This window comes from Cebus imitator, unplaced genomic scaffold (assembly GCF_001604975.1).
Source record: "Cebus imitator isolate Cc_AM_T3 unplaced genomic scaffold, Cebus_imitator-1.0 Scaffold48, whole genome shotgun sequence".
Lineage (NCBI taxonomy): Eukaryota > Metazoa > Chordata > Mammalia > Primates > Cebidae > Cebus > Cebus imitator.
This window is the reverse complement of record NW_016107363.1, coordinates 474,460-499,887: the sequence shown is the minus strand read 5'-3', so window position 1 is coordinate 499,887 and position 25,428 is coordinate 474,460. Positions and strand designations below refer to the sequence as shown.

The 25,428-nt window shown below is 41.2% G+C and overlaps 1 protein-coding gene across 6 annotated transcripts in view; it reads right to left on the bottom strand.

Annotated features, from left to right (window-relative positions):
• The window catches only part of ADAMTS9 (ADAM metallopeptidase with thrombospondin type 1 motif 9), a 166,856-nt gene that overhangs the window by 21,951 nt on the left and 119,477 nt on the right, over positions 1-25,428 (bottom strand). For 5 of the 6 annotated variants that reach the window (XM_017527342.2, XM_017527344.2, XM_037738025.1 and 2 more), the window contains 8 exons: positions 24,057-24,224; positions 17,212-17,385; positions 6,635-6,805; positions 2,435-2,629; positions 982-1,114; positions 671-765; positions 466-560; positions 241-374 (listed from right to left, as the gene is read on the bottom strand). In XM_017527342.2, the coding sequence (XP_017382831.1) occupies positions 241-374; positions 466-560; positions 671-765; positions 982-1,114; positions 2,435-2,629; positions 6,635-6,805; positions 17,212-17,385; positions 24,057-24,224 (1,165 nt within the window). The remainder of the gene's footprint in view (positions 1-240; positions 375-465; positions 561-670; positions 766-981; positions 1,115-2,434; positions 2,630-6,634; positions 6,806-17,211; positions 17,386-24,056; positions 24,225-25,428) is intronic. The other variant, XM_037738026.1, reaches the window with a different exon arrangement.

The window sequence follows — 25,428 nt, the reverse complement described above, 5'->3', positions numbered from 1 at the left end:
ATTCATTACAAATCAGAGCGAGCACCTGCGTTGTGCCAGCCACTCTCCAGGCACTGAGGACACAGCATCAAACAAAAAGGACACACTCTGCTCAGGATTGTCCATATTGCACTGTCAGCTCCCGGTCTTCTTCCTCTCCATACCCTCAGCACCTCCCTGCCACCCAACACGCAAGACGTGCTTGTGGTCTGAATGGAGAGAAAAATGCACATGTTCCCACAGGACGCCTCACTAACTTACTTATTATCTGCATACTAGTCAGGTCTATTCTGATTTTCTGAAAACTGGAAAATCCAGCCGCCGTGTAATCCTTCCGACATTGGCAGTCATCACGTCGGCTCCCGTTGTAGGGACATTCCGTTGGGTTATGTAACCTAAATTATAGAGAGAATGTCCTGGTAAAGATGGGAAAGCATTTGCAGGGACCTCCAGGCCATTGGGATCTTCTGGGCCTGGCTCTCCTACCTGTGCCCATAAACCTCGGAGAAATTCTCAGAGTCTCCATGCACCAGTGTCACGTATTCTTTGGGGTGATCAGAGTGCATCCCTGCACAGAATATCTGAAAGACCAGAAATAACCCATGAAGAGTGGCTCAGAAATAGGTGATGAGAGCAGTGATCACTCACTCTAAAAATATTCTTGAAATAATGCATGGTATCTGACATTCACCTTCAGAAGCTTTCCTCTAATGATCAGGAAATATTCACCATCTTCACTGGCACCTTTGAGTCTTTTTACTTCCTTGCAATTCTGGGGTAACTCACCTAGAAAACACAAATCACAAAAAATAGGGTGTGACACTCTGAGATGTGAATTATCTGCCTACAGAATGAATGACATTGTTCACACTAAAACTTTTTAGCAAAGGGAATGATTTCTTCATTAAAAATTCCATATTTCTAAAAAGGGCAGGCAATCAAATGAACAAAGAGAGCCTGTTTTTCATGCTAAAGAAAGATAACTTCAGTTGGCCAACTTACAGTTATAGGTATTACGGCAGGTTTTTCGTTCTTCTGGCTTCAGATCAGTGTGGCATAAGTGGCTGGGTTGGTCCTCATTGGTTAAACATTGCACGGATCTCTGCATCACTCCAACACCACAAGACACTGAGCACTGTAAAATGAATGAGAGTCAGTGGTGTAGCTATGGAATGTGGAAGGCACAGGTTTCTGGTGGTGTGGAGTTCAGCCCTGACATCATCATGTACAGGGTGTCACTTCAGACCCTGCATTGCTGAATGTAAATAGCTGACATTTACTGAGCACTTACTATGGGCCAGTCTCTTTGCTAAGCCTTATAGATTCATATTTATGTGTTTATAAAAACATATATATATATATATGTATAAAACACTTATATGTGTGTATAAAACTGTGTAATTTTATAAATATCTACACACACACACACATACACACACAGACAATTTTTTCATTTAAGCCTCACAGTAACCCTATGAGATAGTATTATCATTATCTTATTTTTACAGGTGGGAGATTGGGGCTTGAATATTAAGAAATTTGTTCAAGGTCATAGTGGAGCCAGGATTCAAACCGTAACTGCTTTCATCTCTTCATATACTTTTTCCTGATCACTTTCAAGACTGAGAGCTGCCTGGTCCAGAGCCAGGGAGTTGTGACAATCTTCCAGGGCAGTCACTATTTAAAATATTCTGCCTTATTGTACCCCAATGCAATGAAGTATTTCTTACATAGAACATACATATTTCTTAACAACATAAGCAACAATAAATAGTCCTTCTATAACTCTTATGAAGTGTCAGATTTTAAGTACTAAAAAATTATTTGCAGTAAAATATTATATAAAACATTTGCCATTATAACCTAAGTGCTTTGTATATACAGGCTGAATATCCCTTCTGAGTATCCCTTATTGGAAGTGCTGGGGACTAGAAGTATTTTACATTTCAGACATTTTTCAGATTCTGGAATATCTGCATTATTACTAGTTGGATATCCCTAATCTGAACATCTGAAACCTGAGATGCTCCAAGACGTATTTCATTAGAGTGTCAAATCAGCACTAAAAATGTTTGGATTTTATAGTATTTTGGATTTATGGATTAGGGATGCTCAGCCTGTGTAAACTCATTTCATCTTCACAACCACCTGTTTGGCAGATGAGGAAACTGAGACACAAAAGTTATGCAACTTGCCCAAGGTTGTTCACTTGGGAAGTGGCAGAACCAGGGTTCAGATCAAGACTGCCTGGCTTCAGAGCCCACGTTTCAAGCACCAAGCCACATTTATGAACAGTAAGAGGTCCCTTTGATCCCTGTCAGACCATTTCAGCTTGCTAACTCCAGGGTGTCTCCTGGAAGTAGAGTTACTCAGGAGAGTGGGTCAGGCAGGACATGTTTAAGACGGGATTGAGATCCAAGGGCTTTCAGATTTGAGCACTCAGTCTTCTACTTACGCTCCCCCAGTTTCCAACTCTCCAGGTGGCTGAGACAGGGCACTCCCTCAGGTAGCAGGGGTGGACACTGGGGGGCTGTGTGCCCGGGCAGTTGACAGTGGTTTGGTAGCTGTACTCATAATTCTCCTTCCCGGTGTAAATCTCGCTGCACGAGACAAGCCTTTGTTTGTAGCCTTTTCCACAGGTCACTGAGCACTGTGAAGACAGGGGTTGAGAGGAGAGGTTCAAGCAGTTCCTGGGGGCAGCCCACAATAGGCCCCTGACCTCCACACCAAGCACTGACCGTGTGACTATGCTGCAGAAAGCTGCCACTTCATTAGCTTATTTATTCATTTCAAGTGGCAGGCCCTGAGCACACAGGAGACAGGCAACCCTACAGGGTGCCTACGAGATCTGATGCTTCCACTGGCATCTTCTGGGCCCCCACTGCAGGTGGGGGTGCCTCAAGCCCCTTCTGGGGGTTTCGAGGGGAGGAGGAGGGGGAGGTGCTCCAGCTGTCATTCATTCAGTTTGCATCGTCAGCCCAACTTCACAAGTTGGCAAAGTGCCCTTTTCTAAACCTACGATGACAACCAAATTGGGAGGAGAAGAGGATCCAGCAGCTGACCCATGAGTCAGCAATTTGAGTGTGAAATACAAGCACTGAGCCAAAGGGGACTCTGGGACTGTTTTCCTTCCCTACTTAGTGCTTTCCTACCTGCCCTCCACTTAATTTCCTTCTCTCTTCTCTCTCCCTGGCCATAGATTTTATTTTATTTTATTTTATTTTTTATTTTTATTTTTTAAAGACAGTGCCTTACTCTGTTGTTCAGGCTGGAGTGCAGTGGCATGATCTTGGCTCACTGCAAACTACACCTCCCCGGATCAAGTGATTCTAGTGCCTCAGCCTCCCAAGTAGTTGGGGTTACAGGTGTGCGCCACCACACCCGGCTAGGTTATAGATCTTGACTGGCATGTTACCTTTATTCTTTTCTATCTCTTACTCTGTATCATGCCCTCATTTATATTCTTTTATCCTAACACTATAGCATTTAAATATACTCAACCAATACAGAAATGGAGAAGAAATAAACATCGTACTAGTGTCCCAACTTTCAACCTCCTTAGCTAACTTTTTTTTTAAATCATTTTCTATTTAAAAAATAAAACTGAGTTACAATTAATTTAGTTTTGATGGTATTTTTAGCAACAGCATCAAATAACTGGTCATCTTTTGTAAATGTGATTCATAAAATTGGGGTAGAGTGCCAGTTATTCTCTAGACTTAGGGTTCTTGGGTGAGGGTGGGATAAACTGCCCAAAACAGTATGCCACATGGGGTATATTATGCTTTTTCTGCGATGAGGGACCACAGCTTTCACCAATTCTCAAGGGCAGTTAGAAGCCACAGTGTCTGCTCTGCCCTAATGTTTCCTGTTGCTTTTAGTCACATGGTTTTCATCTACTACAACTCTTCCAGGGAAAAGGCTCTTCTTGAAGAAACCCCAGAAACAGGAGAGAACAAGTCCAGCCAGAGGCATGCAGAGCATCTCTGGACCTTCCCTTCCAGTTGGCTAGAGACATAGACATGCTCTGCATACATTTCTTCCTTCTTTGGCTGCTGCTGTTCAAATGTCTGAAGGCCAAGTTGACACCAGGCCAGGGAAGTGTAAGGTCAGCCCGGGGTGTTTCATGCAGATGGCTAATAAACTCTGTCCAAGCTATGGGTATCTCAGTTTCTAACCCAGTGTTTGCATGCATTGACATCAGTCCATACTAACTTAAACAAGCCTGTGTGTTTGAGAGAGGCAAGGAATGATACCCTTGACCCCCACAAACCGGGAGCAAAAACAGCCCCCTGGTTGTGTGGGGGACCCAGTGGGAGACAGGCATTTGCTGATGGAACTGAGCCCCAAATATGGTCAGGCTAAATGCAGAGGCCTTCGCATCTCTAAAAAGAAGCTGGCAAGAACAGATGCTCTCAGCTAGCTGTATCAGCATTGTGAAAATGTTGACTGCTGCTGGTTTCCTTAAACCATTTCAGAGCAGAGTTATGAAGTATTAAGAGGCTTCTCTCTGGAGAGAGAAGCTCATACTGTAGACTCTGCATGCCTTGGTGTATGTGCCTGGTTCCACATGAGCATGCATTACTTTTCTAAATTGAAAATAACAGCAAAGCAAAATAAAACAATAAGAATGTGGGTTCCTCGCGTGAGCTGTACACTTCAGGCCCCGCTAGGAAAATGCATGTGTCAATCAGGACTGACAGAGCTCTTCTTTGCCAGTCTAGCTTGGGCCTCCTCAAATTCAGGTGGAGCAGAGTTCAGGGAAAAACACAAAGAACGCTCCGGGTAATAGAGGTCCCAGAGAGAAGGCATGTCTTCTTTTCTAGAGAGAATGCTGCTCCCAGTCCCTTTTGGCACCTCCCCCCTCTGGGCAGGCTCCTTTCCCTGTGGTCCTTGTATCTGTGTTAAGTATGTTTCCAGCCCTCTAGCTGTTGCCCATAAATTTACTAACTTTTTAATTCATGATGCACCTGTGAATTTACAGAAATATGGAAGGCTTCCTTTTTTCTCTTTAATCTTCTCCCTGTCTCATCTTTTGGGACTTATGGTTATATGAAAGCTATAGGAGTAATATGACTCAAGTCCTAGAAAAAGATCAAAACTCTTTTAGCATAATAAAAGTGCTACACAAGAGATAAGCTAAGATAAAGATGTCAACTTGGCCCGGTGAAAGGTGAGATCCCCCTGCGTTGGGATCTGGATGGGTTGGAACATATGCCTCAAACCCAACGGCAAGAACTATTCTGAACACTTAACTTGGATTCCACATGTTCCTAGCTGACCAAGAGCAAATCAACTTCCTAAAGACCAGAACCATGTCTCCTCTTCACTCTCTAAGGGTGTATAGCACTATTCAGGGCATACTCAGAAGATGCAGGGTCGGGGGTTGAACAGGGTTTCCGAACCTCAGCACCACTGACATTTGGGCCAGATAATTCTGTATTGTGGGGGCTTCCCTGTGCAATGTAGGATGTTGAGCCCCATCCCTGGTCTCCACCTTCCAACCCTGGCCAGTTGGATCCCCTTTCCCCAGTTGTCACAAGCAAAAAAGTCTCCAGACACTGCCAAATGTCCCCTCGAAGGACAAAACTCACAGGAATAAAGGCTAGGGAGAGATAATAGAAAAGACTCTGGGATCAGGTTTAGTGCAGGGAGCAATTCAACACCTAACACACACATCATCTAAATGCAAATATTCATCTAATTAACATATGAAATTGCTGCCCTGTCAAATTTTGAAGAGACCCAGCAACAGCAATCATGTTACCTAACAATCTTCAGTACCTTTACCATGAGTCCAGATGCCTCCCTTTCAAATCTCTAAATTCTTTTGGGCAAATGACAACTGGTTTGAATGCTACAAATCTCTCATACAGATATGAACATATTATGATGTTTGAAAAGAATATAATCATGCTATTATTACTATTGGTTTATTACCAATAAAAAGGGTCTGGATAAACATTGTGTACAGAAGGATATATGAAACAAATCGTACTTGAGATACTTTGGAAATTACAGAAAATTATTTCATTCCCCTGAAGCTGTTTGTTAAACAGGCAAAATATATCTGGTTCATGAAAGTGCTTTGTTTGCCCCTTACAGCGTTTTAAAACCAAAAATTTGAGCCCCCATTTTCAAGTTAGGAAATCTCACAAGCTAGTCCAGAGTTTTAGTCTGTCTTGAAACATCAGGTCTGGTAACACTAGACCACATTTCTGCACGGCCTCAGCTGGACGAAAGAGATTCTGCTTCCTTCACACAGCATGTGCTAGTGTGTCACAGTCCCCACCTCTCCCTGTTGTCTCCCTGGCACTACAAAATTTTCTTATATTTAGCTGTCTTCAGGCACCTAAAAGCATCCTATGAGTTTGCAGCCCCTGTCGTTAATTCCTTCTTTATGCCAATAGGATATCAAGGGGAATCACCGAATGTAGACCTGAAGGGACCTAGAGACCATCTTATACATCTCTCCCACTTTGCATGCAAGGAATTTGAGTTTGGGCAGGCTGAGGACTTGTCAGAGAACACACAGTTCACAGTGGCAGATCTGGGGGGTAGGCTCAAGTCTCCTACATTCCTGCACTCATCCCTCTGCTGCTCTCAGGCCACGGAGGATGAGCTGAAGACGGTTACAGGGGCCCCAGGATGGTACCTCTGACCATTCTCCTGTGATCCAGACATACTCGCAGGGTTGCAAACTGCAGCGTTCTCGGTCCGCAGGCCGCTTGCTCACGTCACAGCGCACACTGTGCACCTCACTTTTGTTGTCATCCACGCACATCACCTTGCGGTACCGGGAGCCTTCGCCGCAGGTCTTGGTACACTGTTAAAGTCAAGCAAAAGGGAAGAATAAACAATGGTTCCTCATATCCTATGACTGTAATTATGTGTTTACCTGTGTACATAGCCTTTAAGATCATGAGAGCCCTGAAGGCAGGGATTGCCAGAGAACTCCTCATTTTACCCCAGTTATCTAACACCGCTGTTCCTGTCATTTACCACCTGGCTCTCTAAAGGAAGGAAGGAAAGTATAAATGAGTCAGTCTCAGCTTAGAAAGGACCTTAAATCCTATTTTACTTCAAGCACCTACTCACAAGTCACAAGTGACTTGCTTTAACACTTACGGGCAAATGGTTACCGAACTGGTGTCTAAATGCCTCCAGGGTCAGGGACATCAGTACCTACCCAGGTAGTCATCTCATCTCATAACACAGAACGAAGCAAATCTCTTTGTATGTTCCAGGCCCTTCTCCTAGTTTTCTATTCCAGGGAAGCATAAAGAAAAGTTTCAGCTCTCACAAGAAATCTCCTCCAGCTCCTTGAACAGGGCTTTCCTGCAGCCCCAGGAGCCTTTTCTTCTCCAGGGGAACTGCTCTCATCCCACATCATCCTGCAAACATTCACCAAGTTCCTACTAGGTGCCAGGCGCTGTGACCGGTCCTGAGTGGGCACAGATGGCACATTCCCTGTTCTCAGAGAGGATCTTGTATGTTGGTAGCAAAAGCAGATGATAAAGAAGACAGCTAGGTAGCGAGATTGAACAATTACTGTAATTCCATTTTCCAGATGAAGAAACCGGGACTTGGAGAGCCTAAGTAACTTGTCCCAGGTCACATATCTCTTTGTGAGGGAAATGGGACAGATATGTTTATTCCCATAAGCCAAAGGATGATTAAAGAGCAAGTGGTATGTTTCATTGTGGGATAATCTCTATACTGTCCACAGATTCTTATTTGTTTTGCTTTAACGAATAGCAAACCCCATCCCTGAAGTTTAATCTTAGTGCTCTGTGTTGCTAAAGGTCACCCAAAGCGTATTTTATCTAAAGTCTCTGTGTCACTCCACATTTCAAGACTCTAGACTACATCGGGCAACCCCAGTGAGCTCATTGAAACCTGTGCCAAGGACTGCTGTGGTTTCTTTTAGGCCAGAGATTGAATATCCTGTTGGCAAAAAGCTTATCTAACAACTGTGATTTTTTGTTGCATTGCTAGCATGCTGTCTTTTCTTTTCTTCTTTCTTTTCTCTTTGAGACAACGTCTCCCTCTGTTACTCAGGCTGGAGTACAGTGGTGTGATCACAGTTTGCTATAGCTTCAACTTCCCTGGCTCAACCCATCCTCTCACATTTTAGTACCAAGTAGCTGGACTACAGGCATGAGCCACCATGTCCAGCTAATTATTTTTTTTTTTTTTGTAGAGATGAGTCTCACTATGTTGCCCAGGTTGGTCTTGGACTCCTGGGTTCAAGGGATCCACCTTCCTTGGCCTCCCAAAGTGCTGGGATTACAGGCATGAGCCTTCATGCCCAGCTAGCACACTGTCTTTTAAAATGTCTAATTTTAGTCTATTTACGGAGAACCATAGACAACACCTCTCTTTTCCATCTAACGCGCAGTCTTTCCTTTTATCACCTGCCTTGCCTCAAAGGTATTCGTGTTTGGGATTCAGCTTCACTCAGAAATGTCTTCTATGATATGCCCCATATCTTTTTTTTTTTTTTTTTGGTGATAAAATACACATAATATAAAATTCACCATTTTAATGATAGTAAGTGTACAATTCAGTGGCATTTGGTACCTTGAAACATTGTGCAATCATCACCGCATCTGATTCTAGAATATTTCATCACTGTAAAAGGAAGCCCTGTACCTGTTAAGCAGTCACTCCCCATTTATTCCTTCCCACAGCCCCTAGCAGCCATCAATCTGCTTTTTGTCTCTGTAGATTTGCCTGTTCTGGGTATTTCATATTTATGGAATCATCCAATATGTGGCCTTTATTACCTGACTTCTCTCCCTTAATGTTTTCAAGGTTCTTCCACATTGCAGCATGTATCAATAGTTCATTCCTTTTTAAGGCTGAATAATATTCCATTGTATGCATATACCACATGTTTATCCATTCCTCAGCTGATGGACATATGGGTTGTTTCTATTTTGGCTATTGTGAATAGTCCCACTATGAACATTTGTGTACAAATTTAAACACCTATTTTCCATTCTGGCATGTCTTGGTAGCCCCCTGTCACTTGCAAACTTAACTTAAAATTGCTGCTGCTTGGGAGCAAACCTCAATATCTAGAATATGAAATCACTCCTCATTTTTCTGGAGCATAAGCATAACTTGAAACCACTGTGAGGTGAGCACGAAGGAGCAGAATCACTTCAAATTAGCGTAGGAGGCTGGCTGAGCTTAGCTCCCTAGCTCAACCCTTGCTCAGTGGTTTTGGGCTTTTCTATTCCTCTAGAGTATGCTGGGAACTACTGCAAAGTGATAAATTTTTTTTTTCATCATTGAAAAACTGAGTTAGAGAGCCACTGAATGTTTAAAAAAAAAAAAAAGAAAGAAATCTTCGAAGTGTCGATATACGCAAATACTTAACTACCCATAGACAAAGCAATTCTTTAGAAAATTAGGACTTAGGTGACTCAGAGAAGATCCTAATTATTGCACAGCTAAACGTGGACTAAACCTTTCAGTATCCCAGTATCCTCTCTTGTTTTCACTAATCCACAAGGCTTTAATCTGCGTCAATAAGTAACAGTTCAGAGCAGAAATACAATGATTCCTAAATACTTTATGCTTGTTAAGCGTTTCTCTCTGGGTCTTGAAGAATGGTTAACTACCATAAAACTATTCTGCCAGCAGTGGGAAAGGGAGCTGGGAAAATTTACTTTGAATATAACTTTTACAAAATTAAAAATTAAACTAAGTAAATAAGTGACTTGCCCAGTGCTTCCTAATTAGTCAACAGCAGCTCTGAAAATCACATGGCAAGGGTTTTTTTTTCCTGGAATCTTAAATCCTAACTAGGGTATGGGGGCTGGGCAATCATAAAACAAATCCAGCGCAGGCTATCAGGTTTTATCAGCTTTTTGAAATTTGGCTTCCTCTGCAACCCTCCATGATTTATGACTCTTTTCCCCTGTCCTGGAATGTGATCTAGAACTTTCTAAAAAACAGTTGGAAAGATCAATCTGCCTCATTTTAATTTCTAAAAGGTTTTCTCTAATTTCAGTATGGCTTTTAGAAAATTCTCTAGTAAAAGTAATACCACCAGCCTCCTTGCATTTCATCACATACTGTAATTCAGAAAGAAAATAATCACAGTGCTGGACTAAATTGGGCAGCTTGCCTATTGCTGTGCAAGCTCCATGTACCTTTAAATGTGCTGAAATTAACAGGGGGAAAAGAACTTTTCCAAATTGGAGAGTGAGGAAAACCTAAAGTAAACCCTGAAGGTGGTATTTTATTCAGCCAGGTAGGTTGGCCCCAGAGTGATGGTCTAAAAAGGATCATTTAATGCGATGGGTAGAAATTGTCCTTAAAGATTGTAATCAAGTTGCTTTATACTTTCAAATGTATCTTTTGGTGCAATTCCCTAATTGCATGGGGGGAAGAAAATCACCTGATGTTCACAGGCCCTATCTTTTAAGGTTGTTGATTTTCTCCATGGATGAAAGACCTTGTCAGCTCTAGTGCCAGGTTACCACTGTAGCACAGTGTGTGGACGGCAACTCACAGAACCACAGAGTTCCAGGATTTTTATGTCATGAGAAGCAGCAATGACAAATCAGTTTATCTACCATTGCTTTAACTGGCAACAACAAAAAAAGCAGTCCTTACTTCGAAGCTCATTTTAAAGTCAGGTATATAGAATTTAGATATTTTTGCTCCCAAATAGTATATATTTGCTGAGGGTGAGGGGGTGGGAAGAAGGAGGCAGAAATAATGCTATGGAGACACTTCGTAACTTTGAAGTCATTCATTCATTCATTCTGTCAGTATTTTACAATGAACCAAGGTCTATGCTGGGCACTGGGAGGCAGCCCCCATGGCTTCCTATTGCGCTTCTCTCCCTGTTAGGGCACCCAGGGTGGCAGCTCTTCTCAGCTTGGGGTCTCATGCTTTAGCTCAGCTGGCTAACTGGTGACCCCTGGGGTTTAACACCTAGGGCAACCTTATGCAGTTTTGTAAGCAGATGTGGTTTTTGTAACAGAGTGCATTATTGAGTAAGAAGCTACCAGGGAGAGAAGAGGAAGAACAATGGAGCAATTCCTGTGATGCTGCAAAGTGGGGCCCAGGTAGCAGCAGATGAGCAGGAGGAATGACGGAGGACATCAGTTCACCGGGCAGGGAAGGAAAGAGAACATTCTTAGGAGGGGCTCAGCATGCATGGTGGCTGGAGGTGCGAAACACCATGGGTGAAGAAGCAGGGGAGGAGAATGACCACAGCAGTTTGGGGTTTTCAGAGCGGGTGACTTGTGCTTTGAGATTTTTGGACCATCCCTAATGTCTAATGCCTGGAACTTTGCAAGAGATTGATAAATGTTGGTTAAATAAATTAATAAAATGAGCAATAAAGAGTTTGTATCTGGCTCTGTGCACACATCAAAACCTGCTCATTCCCTACTGTTAACTTCAGAAAAATCTTTTAAATCAATTGACCAAGGACCTGCTGCTCATTTCTAACTTTTCTGTGTTAAGGAGATGAACTTGGGAATCATTCTACAGCTGATCTTAGTAAAAGTCCTCAGAATCCAAATATGTGTTGGAGTGGCCCAAGTCCCCTATATTGGACCAAATAGCAATGAGGTGAGCAGTTCTGCAACATTCAGACATATCTGAAAACAGCTTGTCTGTGGCATTGTGACAAGAAACTAAAACAGCTGTTCTTACAGGAAAAACAGAATTTGCTTGACTATGCTTTTTTTTTTTTAAATTTTTTATTTTATTTTTTTGAGACAGGGTCTTGCTCTGTCACCCAGACTGGAGTGCAGTGGCCCAATCACGGCTCACTGCAGCCTTGACCTCCTGAGCTTAAGCAATCCTCCCACCTCAGCCTCCCAAGTAGCTGGGGCCACAGGTGCATGCCACCATACCCGGCTAATTTTTGCTATTTTTTGTAGAGATGCAGTCTCACTATGTTGCCCAGGCTGGTCTAAAACTCCAGGGCTCAATGATCCTCACACTTTGGCCTCCCAAAGTTCTGGGATTACAGGCATGAGCCACTGGGTCTAGCCTGCTGACTATTCTAAAAGTCATTTTAGAATGTCTTTATTCTATAGAGTGAAAGATCGAAGTCCATCAATTAGCAGGCACTGCTCTATGTCTCTATCTTTCTTTCTTTCCTTCCTTCCTTCCTTTCTCTCTCCCTCCCTCCTTCCCTTCCCTCCCTCCTTCCCTCTTTGCTTCCATTATTCCCTCATTCCTTTCTCCCGCCCTTCCTTTCTTTTCTTCCACCCATCCACTCTTTTGTCCCTCCATTCATTCACAGACTCATTCATTCAACAGGTGCCTTTGATGTTATATGTACCATGCTAAATGATAGAGAAGATTCTGGTAAACAAGCTTCCTGACCTTAAATGATAACATAGATGAGGAAAACAGGCAACGAGAATTCTGGATGCTAACTACCAGAATACAGTAATTTGAGGGTACTGTAAGAGCTGAGTGGAGGAGCATCTGACTCAGATTTAGTGGGGCGGTGTGATTGGCAGAGGCTTCTGAGAGGAAGTGACATCTTGGTTGAGGCCTGAAGAATGAGAAAGGGTAACTGAGGTGAGGGTGGGAGCAAGGTGGCCTTATGACGAAGAGGTACTACAAGGGAAGAGATTATTCCAGGTAAAGGGGAAAAGGAACACGTGCAGGACCTGTGGGATCAATTCCTCAATGCTGCAGATTCAGAGCCCCATACAATCACAACTCAAACTGGATCAAAAGGACCTCTGCTGCTCTAAATGCATTTCTATGTCAGATTGTAATATTATAAACAAGTAAATCCTTTGTGATAATAATTTTCAAAAGAATTAAAAATGCTTTAAAATTTTTTTTTCTCCCAAACAGCCCCATTATAATTCTAAAGTGGGTAAAGCTGACCACTACGAGGACAAATTACTCACCTGAAGCTAATGGTGGTATTAGAAGCCCAACGCCATAAAGCGCAGGCCGAGCTGAACTGCGGTCATCACCAGAAGCCTCCATCCAAAGGCACTGTACTCAAGAGACATCTATTTTGGGAAGGCCTAAAATGTGCTGGGCATTGTGTCGAATCCCTCTTGCCATCTCACCAAATCCTCACTGTGACCCTTGAGCAAAGTCTGCCATATAATTCCCACTTTGCAGATGAGCTAAGTGAAGTCTAGAAATTCAAAGTCAACTTTTCAGAGCCACATGCTGAATAGAATTTTGCTTACAACATGTTGTTTCTAGAGTGTAAACAAAATGAGACATGGAAATGTGGACAGAGCATTTTTCTCTTGTCCAATTATTTTGCCCTATGCCTGAAAGTCTAGGCTCTACTCTCATGGCATTGGGAAGGTACCCTGAGGCCCCTCTCCCCTGCGCAATCAATGGGCCTCACAATGAATAGGGCAAGTCCACTGAGAGGCCCCAACATCATCAATACTCTCCCAGTGACATGGGTTAAGGTTCGATAGCCAACTGGACTGAGAATCTCCTTTTTAGAAGGGGCTGGTATTATAACCCAGGAAAGGGAATGCACTTTGATAGCAACTCTCCAGTAAGAGACTTGGCAAGTCATTGAGAGGAAAATAAAATAATTCGCTTTAGGCAAATTATTTTATGTTGGCATGGGATTAGTGAAGATAATGATTCAAAGTATAGGTGCCAGAGGTCAAGCTTCCGGCCTTTAAATTCCAGCCATATTTTTTACTAAACACATGATCATTGATAAATTAAGCCACCTAAGCCCCAAGTTGCCCCTATTAAATGATGATAAAAATATAGATACTACATCAGAGAGTTATGGAAAGGGCTAAGTGAGGTACTTCATGTGAAAACATTCAACATAGTGCCTGGTTTGTAGCTTAGTAAACAACAAACTTTATTATTTTTGTTAGCATCAGTATTAGGGTCATTGTACTATACAACTCTAGGGGATGCTCCTCACATTGTAGCCTATAAAAATGGCACCCCTCAAGGCTGTGCAGTGTACAACCTGTGTGGCTGTACAGGACATCCCTGATGACCACGCCATGGTGAGGGTGCAGAAACTGTGCTTCTCAAGGCAGATGCCTGGATTATTTCTCAAAAAGGGGACAGTGCCATATACCACGGGCCTGACATGAAATACACCTTGCCAACAAACTGGGAGATTTTAATAGTCCACAGAGGGGAAGCAAAAAGGAAAGTGTGCATTCAAGAAGCAGACAAGAGTTCTGAGGTGATGGCCAACTACTGCTAAGAAAGAAGGGCTTTCCTGTAACGGGGGGCTCCCGCACATCCCATTCAGTGGGCTGAGAGGCTGCCCTGTGGCGCACCTCTGACCTCAGGTCAAGGTGTCACTGATGTGGGAGAAAAGTGGAAACATGTGCCTGCATCAGTGGATAGCAGGTAAAAATGTGGCCGAATGAATGGATGTGAGCGCAGGTGGGAGCAAGGAAGGAGGTGAGGGCTGTGACTTTGGGGAGCCCGAAGGGTGCTGTATTAACAAGTGACCACCCAACTTACTGCTGAACAAAGGCACTTTTGATCACAAAAGTAGGAATAATTCATAATTACCTGAGGACTACCCCAGGCAAACAGGAAGCATGGCCACCCTTTTCCTGATTTGATCAATTAAGGTAATTGCCCAGTTACTGTCATCCTTCACTCTCAGTCTTGCTGCTGCTGAGGAGACATTCTGAGCAGGCTGTCAGTAGGCCTTGCATACTTGGAAAACATAAAGACTTTTGGTGGGGCTTCTCCTAGCCTCCAGCTGCCCTGGGCCTCACTCTGCCAATGACAGGCCTCCTATAGAATACCATAGGAATATCACAGGAATATCTCATATTCTATCCACTCTCGCCACCCCGGTATTCCTTCCTTAGACTCTCCACTTTGGGTGAAGGCAGATGAGAGTGTGTTCCCAGGAGGGTGACTATTAGACTCTGCTTTTCCCATTACTCACAGAGTCTTTTCTCTTTGTGAGAATGGCAAACCACTAGTAAACTTCTTAAATAGAGGCCCAGGCCAGGCTATCTCCTGAAGCCTTCTATTCTTATACAGAGTTTAACCACAATATTTGAGTGAGGTGTAAAACAGTTCCATCTGCACAGCACATGCAAAGAAGTAAATTTTAGGCATATTTTGCGAGATTGGAGAAGAAGCATTTCCTTAGTGCGTATGTGGCAAGGTTTTTCCATTCTTTGGGATGCAGAAGGAATTGTAAACAGAGCTTACATTTTTGTGATTGGCTCTAGCATTTTCAAAAGCTGGCTAAAGTGCGAGCAGTCAGCTTATATTCATTTCTGAACACTCTCTCACTTTCTGCTCCACAGAGCAGGGTTGAGTTTAGCATGACACAAAGAGGGAGAAGGAGAGAGCAAGTCACGGTAAGTCTGAAACAGGATCACAAAGAGAATCAAGAGGTCACACTGAGGGGGAGAGAGAGAGGTGAGGGAGTCTCCTCTTCCTTCTGTATCTAACATGGCCAATCCACAAACCATAATTGATCATAGATAACACTATTATCTCCAGTTTTCTCAGAACAACTCTGCAAAGTTACTTCATCCCCATTCTACAGATGGATAATCCAGGGCTCACAGAAACCAAGAATCCTTGTTCTAAGTCCCCTGGCTAATGTGTGGCAGTGCTGGGATATGAACCAAGTCTGCAGAATTTTATAGTCTCTAGGGTTCCAAATAACTTGTGTGGCTCAAGTGCTGTTAGGCTGAAATATAACTGCTTTAGGCATTCTTCCCTGCCATTGTCTGGTGGGAATAAAAAAGTAAAGAAGGAAAACAGCAACAAGACTGAGTAGATGGAGAGGGTGAGTTTCCTAAGAAAAGAAATTACTACAAACGATAGAAATAATCCATGAGGAGGCGAGGGAAGGGGGAAGACCAGGCTGGGTGGCTGAATCCCAATAGGGTAAAGAATGCAGTTCTACAACAAGAACACAGGGACACAGGGAGGGGAACATCACACACGGGGCCTGTCGGGGGTGGGCGTGCTAAGGAGGGATAGCAGGGAGATGGGAGGACAGGGGAGGGACAGCATTAGCAGAAACACCTAATGTAGACGATGGGGAGATGGACACAGTAAACCATAGCACATATATACCTATGTAACAAACCTGCACATTCTGCACATATACCCGAGAACTTAAAGTATATAAAAAAAGAATGCAGTTCTAGTATTTCACACTGGTTTAAGAGAACAAACTTAGCATCAACTCTTGCTTCTTCTACTAGCTCGGTGCTAGGTATGTGACACTTGGACAAATGATATAGACTCTCTGAACCTCAGTTTTTTCACCTTCAAAATGGGATGATGATAATAATAATACTCACCTTGTCTGGTGGTTAAAAAGATGAAGTGAAGTGAACCAAAAGTACCCAGCACAGTGCCAGGGGTACAGCCTAACTTTTCCCCAAACCATACCCTTTCCTTGTGTTCTGGAAAGCTCTTCTTGGTGGGGAATTTCCTGTCTTATTTTTCATTATCTCTGCACCTCAAACAGCACGCATTGTGTTTTCATGCCAGCATCAGTGGATACGGTTTTCTTTCTAATTCTTTCCCTCGTTTTCTACAATTTAATCTTCTGCTCTGGAAACAGAGGTTACCGCCTACAGAACCTTCCTGCCCAAACTTTTCTCCATGGACATAGTGTTTTCTTTAAGCAAACATTAACTTGAAGCCAGGAAAACAGTGAGTCTTGTCCATTTCTGCATCGACCATAAACAGAGCAGTTTCTTCAGATATCATCCTTTTTTTTTTTTTTTTTTGAATGTTAGAAATCTTTCACTAATTAATCAAGGTTGCACATGAATGCCCATCTTCTACCTGACAGCCAAAGTCATAGAAAGAGGAAAAATACAGAGTAGGTTCTACCTGAAGTCTGCCCTGTGGCTATTTAAACGAATACAGAATGACCATCTCTGGAGACACATATTTTAAAATATTCCTTCTATCTCCCCCCTCCTTCTGTGAAAGTTATCTGTATGGATTTGCATTTGGCCCATGGCCTTTTTTTTTTTTTTTGGAGGCGGCCAGACTCGGAACACTCAGGAACACAGACAGACTTGGGAATTGCTTAAAAACGAAAAGTTCTCCCACCTTTGCTGGAGCAAACGCTCGAGTCTGACAGTGAACCTTTTGGGAAAGAGCCAGCATTGTAACCGTGCTCGATGACTTCTCTGGCTTTATAGGGACCGGATGTGATCATAGCAAGGGGCGCGCACGTAAAATGCCTGACAGGCACCCCTTTGTGGCTCTACTTACTTCTTGCCATTCCTCTGCCCTCCAAGTATAGAGAGGACACCGTGGGCCTTGGCAGTCGCGTTCCGACTCTGGTCTGGTGTACGGGTTGCACTCCGTCTCTCTGGCTATTTTGTGTGTTCCAATCTGACAGCCCACATGCCTCTGCTGTACGCCTCGGCCACAGGACACAGAGCACTATGAAGACAGAGGACGTAAGTGGGAGCTTCGGCTCATTTATTTTGGGGGGGCGGGGGGTGTCGAGGGTCACAGAGGAGGGGAATGCACTCCTAATCCAATGACTTTCATAGCTATCACATCGCTTTCTAATTTGCAATGAAAGGGATCCCAGAGCATGTCCTAAACCTGGAAACTCACTGCTCATCTTATCCACGCTAGAGAGTGAGGAAAGTGCTCACGTTTGGAGGAATCCCTCAAGTTAATGAAATTCTTGAAGGACTGAAGAGGTTGATAGAAATCACTATGAAACATTTAGCACAACCTAGAAATGATGCTGCCATGAGAAATGAAAGTTGCAATGATTTCTATCCCGGAGGACTGGAGATTCATGAAAACTGGAGAGACAGTGTTGTACAGGAAGAATTTCTTGGCAGATTAAAAATATAACCCAAGGAGAGCAAACCACTGAATATTTTAGGACCTTATAAGTAGAATTATTTTCTCCAGTCTCTTCCTTTTCTTGTTCCTATTCCTGGAGATAAGTAATATTTTTTTAACCATGGAATTCACTAAAGAATTTGTATCTATTTACAACCTCAGATGAATATATGAAGAATAAAAAGCTGACAGGAAAAACCATTTCCTCGAGTTTAATGTTTTTAGCCCTTGAAAAATATTGTTAATCATGTTGAACATTTTGTTGACCAAGTTGCAAAACACCATATTAAATCTGCAATTAACTTGCCTCTAAATTAATTTTTAATGGTTTCCTCATTGCTAGGTTTCATAATCTCAATTATGGCCAGCCCAAGAATTATTTTTTTAATTAAGGTTTTGACAATTAGAAACTAAAGGCAACATTTGGAAAGAATGGCATATTATTACTCTTAGCTATTAAAAATTGTTTTCAAATTTTTGTGATAGCTCAGCCTCCATTTATTGGTCTGGTGTTGAGAAAACAAGTTTAACATACATTAAAGCCACACTCCTAAGAGAAATTCTTCCTAAAGAATAGAATAATGCTCTTGCAAACTTGAAAAAAAAAAATTTTCCAATTAACCTGTAGCAGCATTCAACTTTCTCTGAGGCTAATAATGGAAATTTACTATCAAGAATCATACCCAAATGGATTCCGCTGAATGTTAATTTTCCTCCATTTCAGATTTTAAGAAAACAGGTAATGATATTTAGAAGGTAGCTTGGGAAATCATATTGCTTCAGATAAATCTATGCAAGAGAGGAGGACCATATGTTCACATCGAAGCTAGTTGAACAGAAGAAAACTTTTTGGATCAACATAGCTACTATTGTTTGGGTTCAATTGTATTAATTGGATTGAATGAATTTGTGACCCACAAGAAACCAGACTTTTAAAGTCATTATGTCCTGGGTGTAATGGGAGGGCTCCTGTACACAAGTGATGATCATATCTACAGAGAATGGCCATTTAATGCTCATTAGAGCTACATGAATAATATTTTCCATTGATTACGCTAGGAAAGAATGAACTGTAACATGGTAGAGTTACCCCATAAATAACAGAAATGTTCAAACATTATCATCATCATCATCGACAACAAACGAAAACCAAAAAGTCTTTTGACTATTTCAATTCGGGGTCTTAAACATAAAAGAGCACATTTCCGGAAAAGTATATCCAAATGGAAATACAGAAAGAATATTATAAACAAACTGGAGTTTGGCATAGGGCTCAAAAATATGCAAAATCTTATAATGTTTTAATAACCTAAAGAAAAATGAAAACATATTAAAGTCTTTTAGAATGTATAAAACTCTTCAGGCTACTAAATAAATAAAAGCTCTTTTTGATGCTATTGTTATTGAATAAATTACTTACGGTTCAACGAAGGCATGGTACTAAGAGCCTTAAGTATCCAACATTTAAAAAATCACTTTCTACAATGTTTGATAATTTTTCAAAAGACAAATTAAGATAGAGGAAGGTTCCATTACACAGTATGTCATTCTGGCTTCTGATTTTCATAATGTCAAAGCCAGGTTTGAAATAACACATTCAGAAGTTTCTACATGACTTAAATGCTCACAGCAAGGTACAAATCTGCCTTTCTAAATAATACATTCACAGTAATCTTTGCTCACAATGAGGTGCACTGCATCAGAGTTGGTTTTCTGTGCTCAACTTTTCTTCCCATGCTGTCTCAAGGGAGGCAACAGTTTGCATACAGAGCCAGCCAGGCTTGATTGGAACAGAGAGATTTGTGCAGACACCCCATGAATAAAACAGCATCAGAAAGACCTCTGTGTGACCCTGGAGGCAGTGATGGTGGTGGTATGTGTATATGTGTGTAAATCTAAGATTTTTTTTTTGTTGTGTTCAGTACACTCTTTAGTTAGTTTGCAGATAAAAACATCTGAATGGCCTCTATTAATGTGTTCCCCCCACAGCCATCTTCCCACCATCACAGTCTATTCGTGAAGGTTTGAAAGTAGATGTTTTTCATCCGAACTGCTAAGCTGGGAGCTATGTTTCATCTCTCTCTACTCCCCACTGTGCAATGCTAGTATGCAGAACTCACCAGCTTAAAAGGGGAACTGGATGCTTATTTCCATAGAGGGAAAGAATCTCCATGGTACTTTTGATGTTTAGGAAATCATAATATATACTTGAAAACACAGAAAGAGTTTTATACACTTTCTTCCAGTATTACTGCTGAAATTATGGTGTTGACATTAAAGCAGCAATTAGTTTGAAAAATAACTATATAAACCAACTTTTATATGTAATAATAATAACAATAATAATACAAACTTTTACTAAGCACTTACTATATGCTAGGATTTCTATACTACCATACAGTTTATGCTAGTATACTGGGGTTTCTCAATTAAATAATTCCTTTTTTGTAGGGGCTGTTCTGTGCATTGTAGAAAGTTTAGCAGTATCTCTGGTTTGTACTCACTAGACACTAGTTGCGGTCTCCCTCATCACTCAAGTTCTGACAAACAAAACTGTCTCTAGATATTCCCAAATGTCCCATGGGGTACAAAATCACCCCCAGTTGAAAGCTTAGCTCTTGGCTAAGCATTTTACACAAAATACCTCTGATACTTCCCAATAAATTGTTTAGGCAGATACTCAAAAATAAATAAAAAACAGAGATAATCACCCTAACTTAAGCAAAAACAAAACCAAAACCACAGGGTAAAATTTCTCTTAGACAATGTAGCATAGCTACTGCGAATGTGAATTTGTGATTCCAGTTTTAAAATGGTACTAATATGATGCAGTCTTTTGTACTAGGTCAGCGAGGCTGTAGGTGAGAAGTCTGTCTTCAAACAATTCAATATCAATGCTCATGCTTCAAATAAAAACAAAATACAAGGAAAGCATAAAATACGAAAGTGACTCTAGTTCTCCTCACTGACCACATTTGGCTTCCTTAATTTCTCAAAGAACACAAGCTACACATTTGCCACATCTCTTCATTAAACACTTGAAGGACACTTTAGAATGACACCACAACCCTGCTGCTCTAATTGTAATTATAAGAAAAGTCTTAATCAAGAGGGGATGGTAGATTCCTAATGCAATTTGCCAGTTTCCATTTCAGCATTAGCACTGAAGATCTTTTAAAAATTAATGCTCATTTCATTGAATGTAAGACAGCACTGATTGCAAGACAAACCATTATATTTTGTAGCATAAGAAAGACAACAAGGTCTGTTAAGGAAATCGTGGCATTCCATAGCTTGTGAAGCCCATCCTGATCACAAAGGTATTGAACTGTGAAAAAGACCTGCATCTCAGAACTGATGAATGAATTGCCTGAATGAATTCATGATTGATGAATGTGTTGGTGTGTTACTTTCATTCTAATCTGATAATTTATTCTTTTTTTATTTTTATTTTAAAAACTCTATACAGATAAGTTAAAAAAAGAAGTTTTACTGTGCAATGCTTTTGTATCATGGGAATGTAGAGTCTTCACATTTGTCAGTCTGATCCAAGACCTTGATGCTGATTTTTATCTTAAAAGTTCATAGGCATTCCTTAGCTCTTGATTTAAAATATCTAATCAAATTAAACATAACCTTTTCAGAGAGAGAAAAACCCTTTGAGACTTTAGTAAGGATATTCCCCTCCTTCAAGAAAAGCTGATTTTCTTTACAAATTCAAGATTTCAGAAGATGCAGAAATGAAATATTCTACTTTAAAACTCAAAATATCAATACTGGGGGAGAAACGGTAAAGATTAGTATGGCTACAGTAGTTTCTATCCCAATATTCTATATATCACATTATCATCAGACCTTTGGATGTGGTGAGAAATTACACCAATTATTTTTCCTACCTTGAAGACAGGATGGCTAGGCTGTAACTACCAGCAGAAAACAGAAAGACCAGATATAAAATCTTCTAACTATTGCTGCAAGTGGACAATCATTACTCTTGCTTAATACCACAGCCTTAGGGATATTCTTGTTTACTAGTGGATCATTAGGAAGCCAATAACTTTAATCATGCAGACCGTCTTTCTCCATCAACCACTGGGTCTGATTATTTTCAGGTACACTTCTAAATTGCCCAAATTGAATTTTACCCATGCAGGACTTTGTCTTGCCCGCTTTTATAATTCATATCTACAAATCAAATCAGGGCATTATAAGACTGGCCACAGACCATTATATAACTGTGTTTACTTGCATTTTCTAAAAAGGTGACTTGACTTTTCCAAGCAATCATTTTGAACAGGTGCAGTTTTTTTTTCTCGGGAGGCATTCTGATAATCCTATTACCTTATGTTGGCAAAAACCCCCAGGGTTTAAACCTAATCATTCCAGCTTTGTAAGCAATTTCTGGCTTCCCATCAAGATCACGCGATGCTGGATTAAAACACACTCTGTGTTTACCAATAAAGACCAAAATATTCTTTTAATTATCCTTTGTGAATATTGGCCTTTAACATGAGCATCATTTATATGCTCTGAACTTAATATTCAGAGATAAATACAAATAGGTAAGTAGAGGGTAGGGAACATTAAAAAAAGTAACAGGTCATGAAAGTCCACAAGAGGACAAGCTAAGTAGCATGATATCTTAAATAATGCTAGCTGCAAGCTTTCACATGAATTAAATAGCTCCAAAGAATAAAAGGGCTGGAAGTTAACAGATGGCAAAGATCACTTAGAAAAACATTAAGAAGGATGACTGGTATGAAATACAACCTTGAATGTGATCCCTTAAGGAAGGCAAAGGAGGAACTAGCTATGGCTGGTTACAGTTTTTTTGACTGTTACATTAAAACAAACAACACCTCCCCCCCCCCCCCCACCAACCCGTGTTTCATTATGATAAAGGCCTTGAGAGGGATGAGGCCACTGCCTTAGGCAATGATGGCTGGAAGATATGGAGGGCAGTGATGCCAGATCAGGGCATTTAGAATACGTTCAGGTTTCTTGAGAAATTTTCCATTAGTCATATTGAAATAGAGGATTCTCACATCCTCCCCATGTTAGTGTCGCTATGTTCATAGCTGCTTTGGGGCCTTAAGAATCAAGATTTTAGGCTCTGGAAGAATCCATTCTAGAATCTGCCAACCTTGAACCTAGCTTCTCATCGATTCTCTAGAGTCATCTGCATGATTCTCCACTGCATGGAAGTGCCAGACATACAGTAAAACCTCATTGACTCAGATCAGTGGAGAGAAGGATCAGCATTAAATACAAAATATTTTAAAAGAAGTTGAGCCCTATTAAAATTAGCACCATCAACCAAACTAAGAAAATGTGCAAATGTGGAGTTACCAGATCTATTTCAAGGATTTGATGTGAATGGCTTTAGTTCACATATCCAGTGTTTATAGATTCAACAGAAGCTTCTAAAGTTCCTGTTTCAAGTTCAACAGGGAAACTCACACCTGGTTCCTGACTAGCTTATGAAATGTTTAGAATTAGTGGAGTCTAACTGTAATCAGTGTCTTGGGTACTCACCCACTTCTCCATCCCATACACACATCACACTCGTCCAAACAAAATATTACTCTTGAGAGCCTACTAGATTCAAGACCCCTGCAAAGTATTCATGATTGCATCAAATCTTCATAAGGGCCCTGTGTAATAAGCTCAGGAAAGTTAAACAAATTACCCAAGGTCATATAGCTGGAAAAGAACAGAGAACTCCCCCTCCTGTCCTTTACCTTTTGTAAATAAGCAAATGAGCAGAGATGTATTTTCTAATACTTTCGGTAAGTAGCCCTTTCTTCAAGAACCTCCAAAGTATACTGAAACTCAATTTCTGCCAGGTGACCACAGTCAGCTTCAGTGCAGTCTGAATTAGTAGTTTTCTATGTGGTGATAATGCAGTGCCATCCGTGAAGTTTTGAAGGACTGCTCTGTGTTCCATCTGACCCTTATTTCTGCTTAGAATTCATCCTCACAACCACCCCTAATTATATGTATTATCCAAAGCTCCAGAGTCTGAAGCCCAACATCACACAGCTAGTAAGTATCCTGACTCTCTAGGTAATAACTAGTAAGAATCACAGCTAGTTAGTAACCTGACTATCAAGGTAACAATTCTTCCCTCCCAGTCACTGAGCTCTCCTCAGTAAAACCAAAACAGTGCACAGAAACACAAGTGAACACACTGGTGTCAGCCGTGTGGCAAATTGTAAGGAAGTAGTTGGTAGAGGAGAAGCATTGCTCACCTGACTCCAAGCGCCAGCTTTCCATTTGGGGCATCTTCCTCCTCGGCACTTTCTGTGCCCATGTGGCTTAGCCAGGTGTTTACAGTAATCACTTTCTAAAAGGCTTCCATCTTTTGCCATGCAGTAAACATTTCGTTGCTTATGCCCTCGACCACAAGAGACAGAACACTGCAATAAAAGCAATGGCAAGGTTGTTGTTGTTTTTTAATCACATGGAGTTTGAGAAAAAAACCTGCGTCGTGAGATGTTAAGACAATGCCTAATAAAAGTTACCATTCCCCTCTTTTACAGCGCCAGTTCGGATAATATCTCAAGGCTCGATAGGGAAGGAAAGTGGCATTGAAAAAAAAAAGTCCATAGCATTACAGCAGCAATCCTGTGTGGCATTTTGGTTCACTCAAGAGTGTGGGTAAATCCTGATAATTTAGGCCAAAAATAAAGCTCATGAACCTGAAATTACCATGAAATTCTGATTTTAAGAAGTTCTACTATGAAATAGTGAGACATTTCTTCAACAAAATGAATTGTGATTCACTGATTGGGATAAAGGTGCATTTCCAAAATATAACTATGTTCAATTTCTTAATTAAATGATTTAAGAATAAAACTCTTCAACGATTCTCCAGAGGATAAGCTCTCATTTTCCCAGTCTGTTGGGAAGAGGTGAAAAAGGCACGTTAGAAACTGAAAGGTAAGCTAGCAGGTAAGTCTGTGCCAATTTTGGGAGGGAGGCATTACCTTTCAACTTTGATCTGCAGATTCACTGGACTGTTTTAAATGTGACCTTGTCTGACCACATCTGAGAAACTTGACTTTGATTTCAGATTAGGTTTCTCAGAAAGGTTTAAGAATCAAAGTGCCCATGGAGTTGGGACAAAAATTTGATATGACAGCTTCTTGTAAAACAGGCAAGAGGCTCACCCCAGTGAGTGTGCTGAGATATGCAATGTCCATTGCCTCATTAGTGATTACAGAAGTCATTACCAGTCAGATCATAAGCTGCTGGCTCAGGTTTTCAAGACACATTATTTCCCAATATAATGGTCTTGCTTTTTAGAGGGAAATGAGTTTAAGAATGAAGAACAAAATGTGAAAACACAATGAAAACAGATTTCAAGTGTCACTTCCTTCTATTCAATATTTCTTATTTCTCCCACTAACTTTGCGATTTTGTTAAATTACCAACATGCCCTTTTATACCTAATAAATAGCACCACATGAAATACGTAGCCTAATATTAATTCAACCACTGTTACCAAGCATGCTCACAGTTATACCATTTATAAATGCAGCAGACATGTTTTTCTAGTAAACACAAACCAGTATAAAAATTTCAGTAGTTCCTGATAGAGAAATGTAAGGCATGTGTATT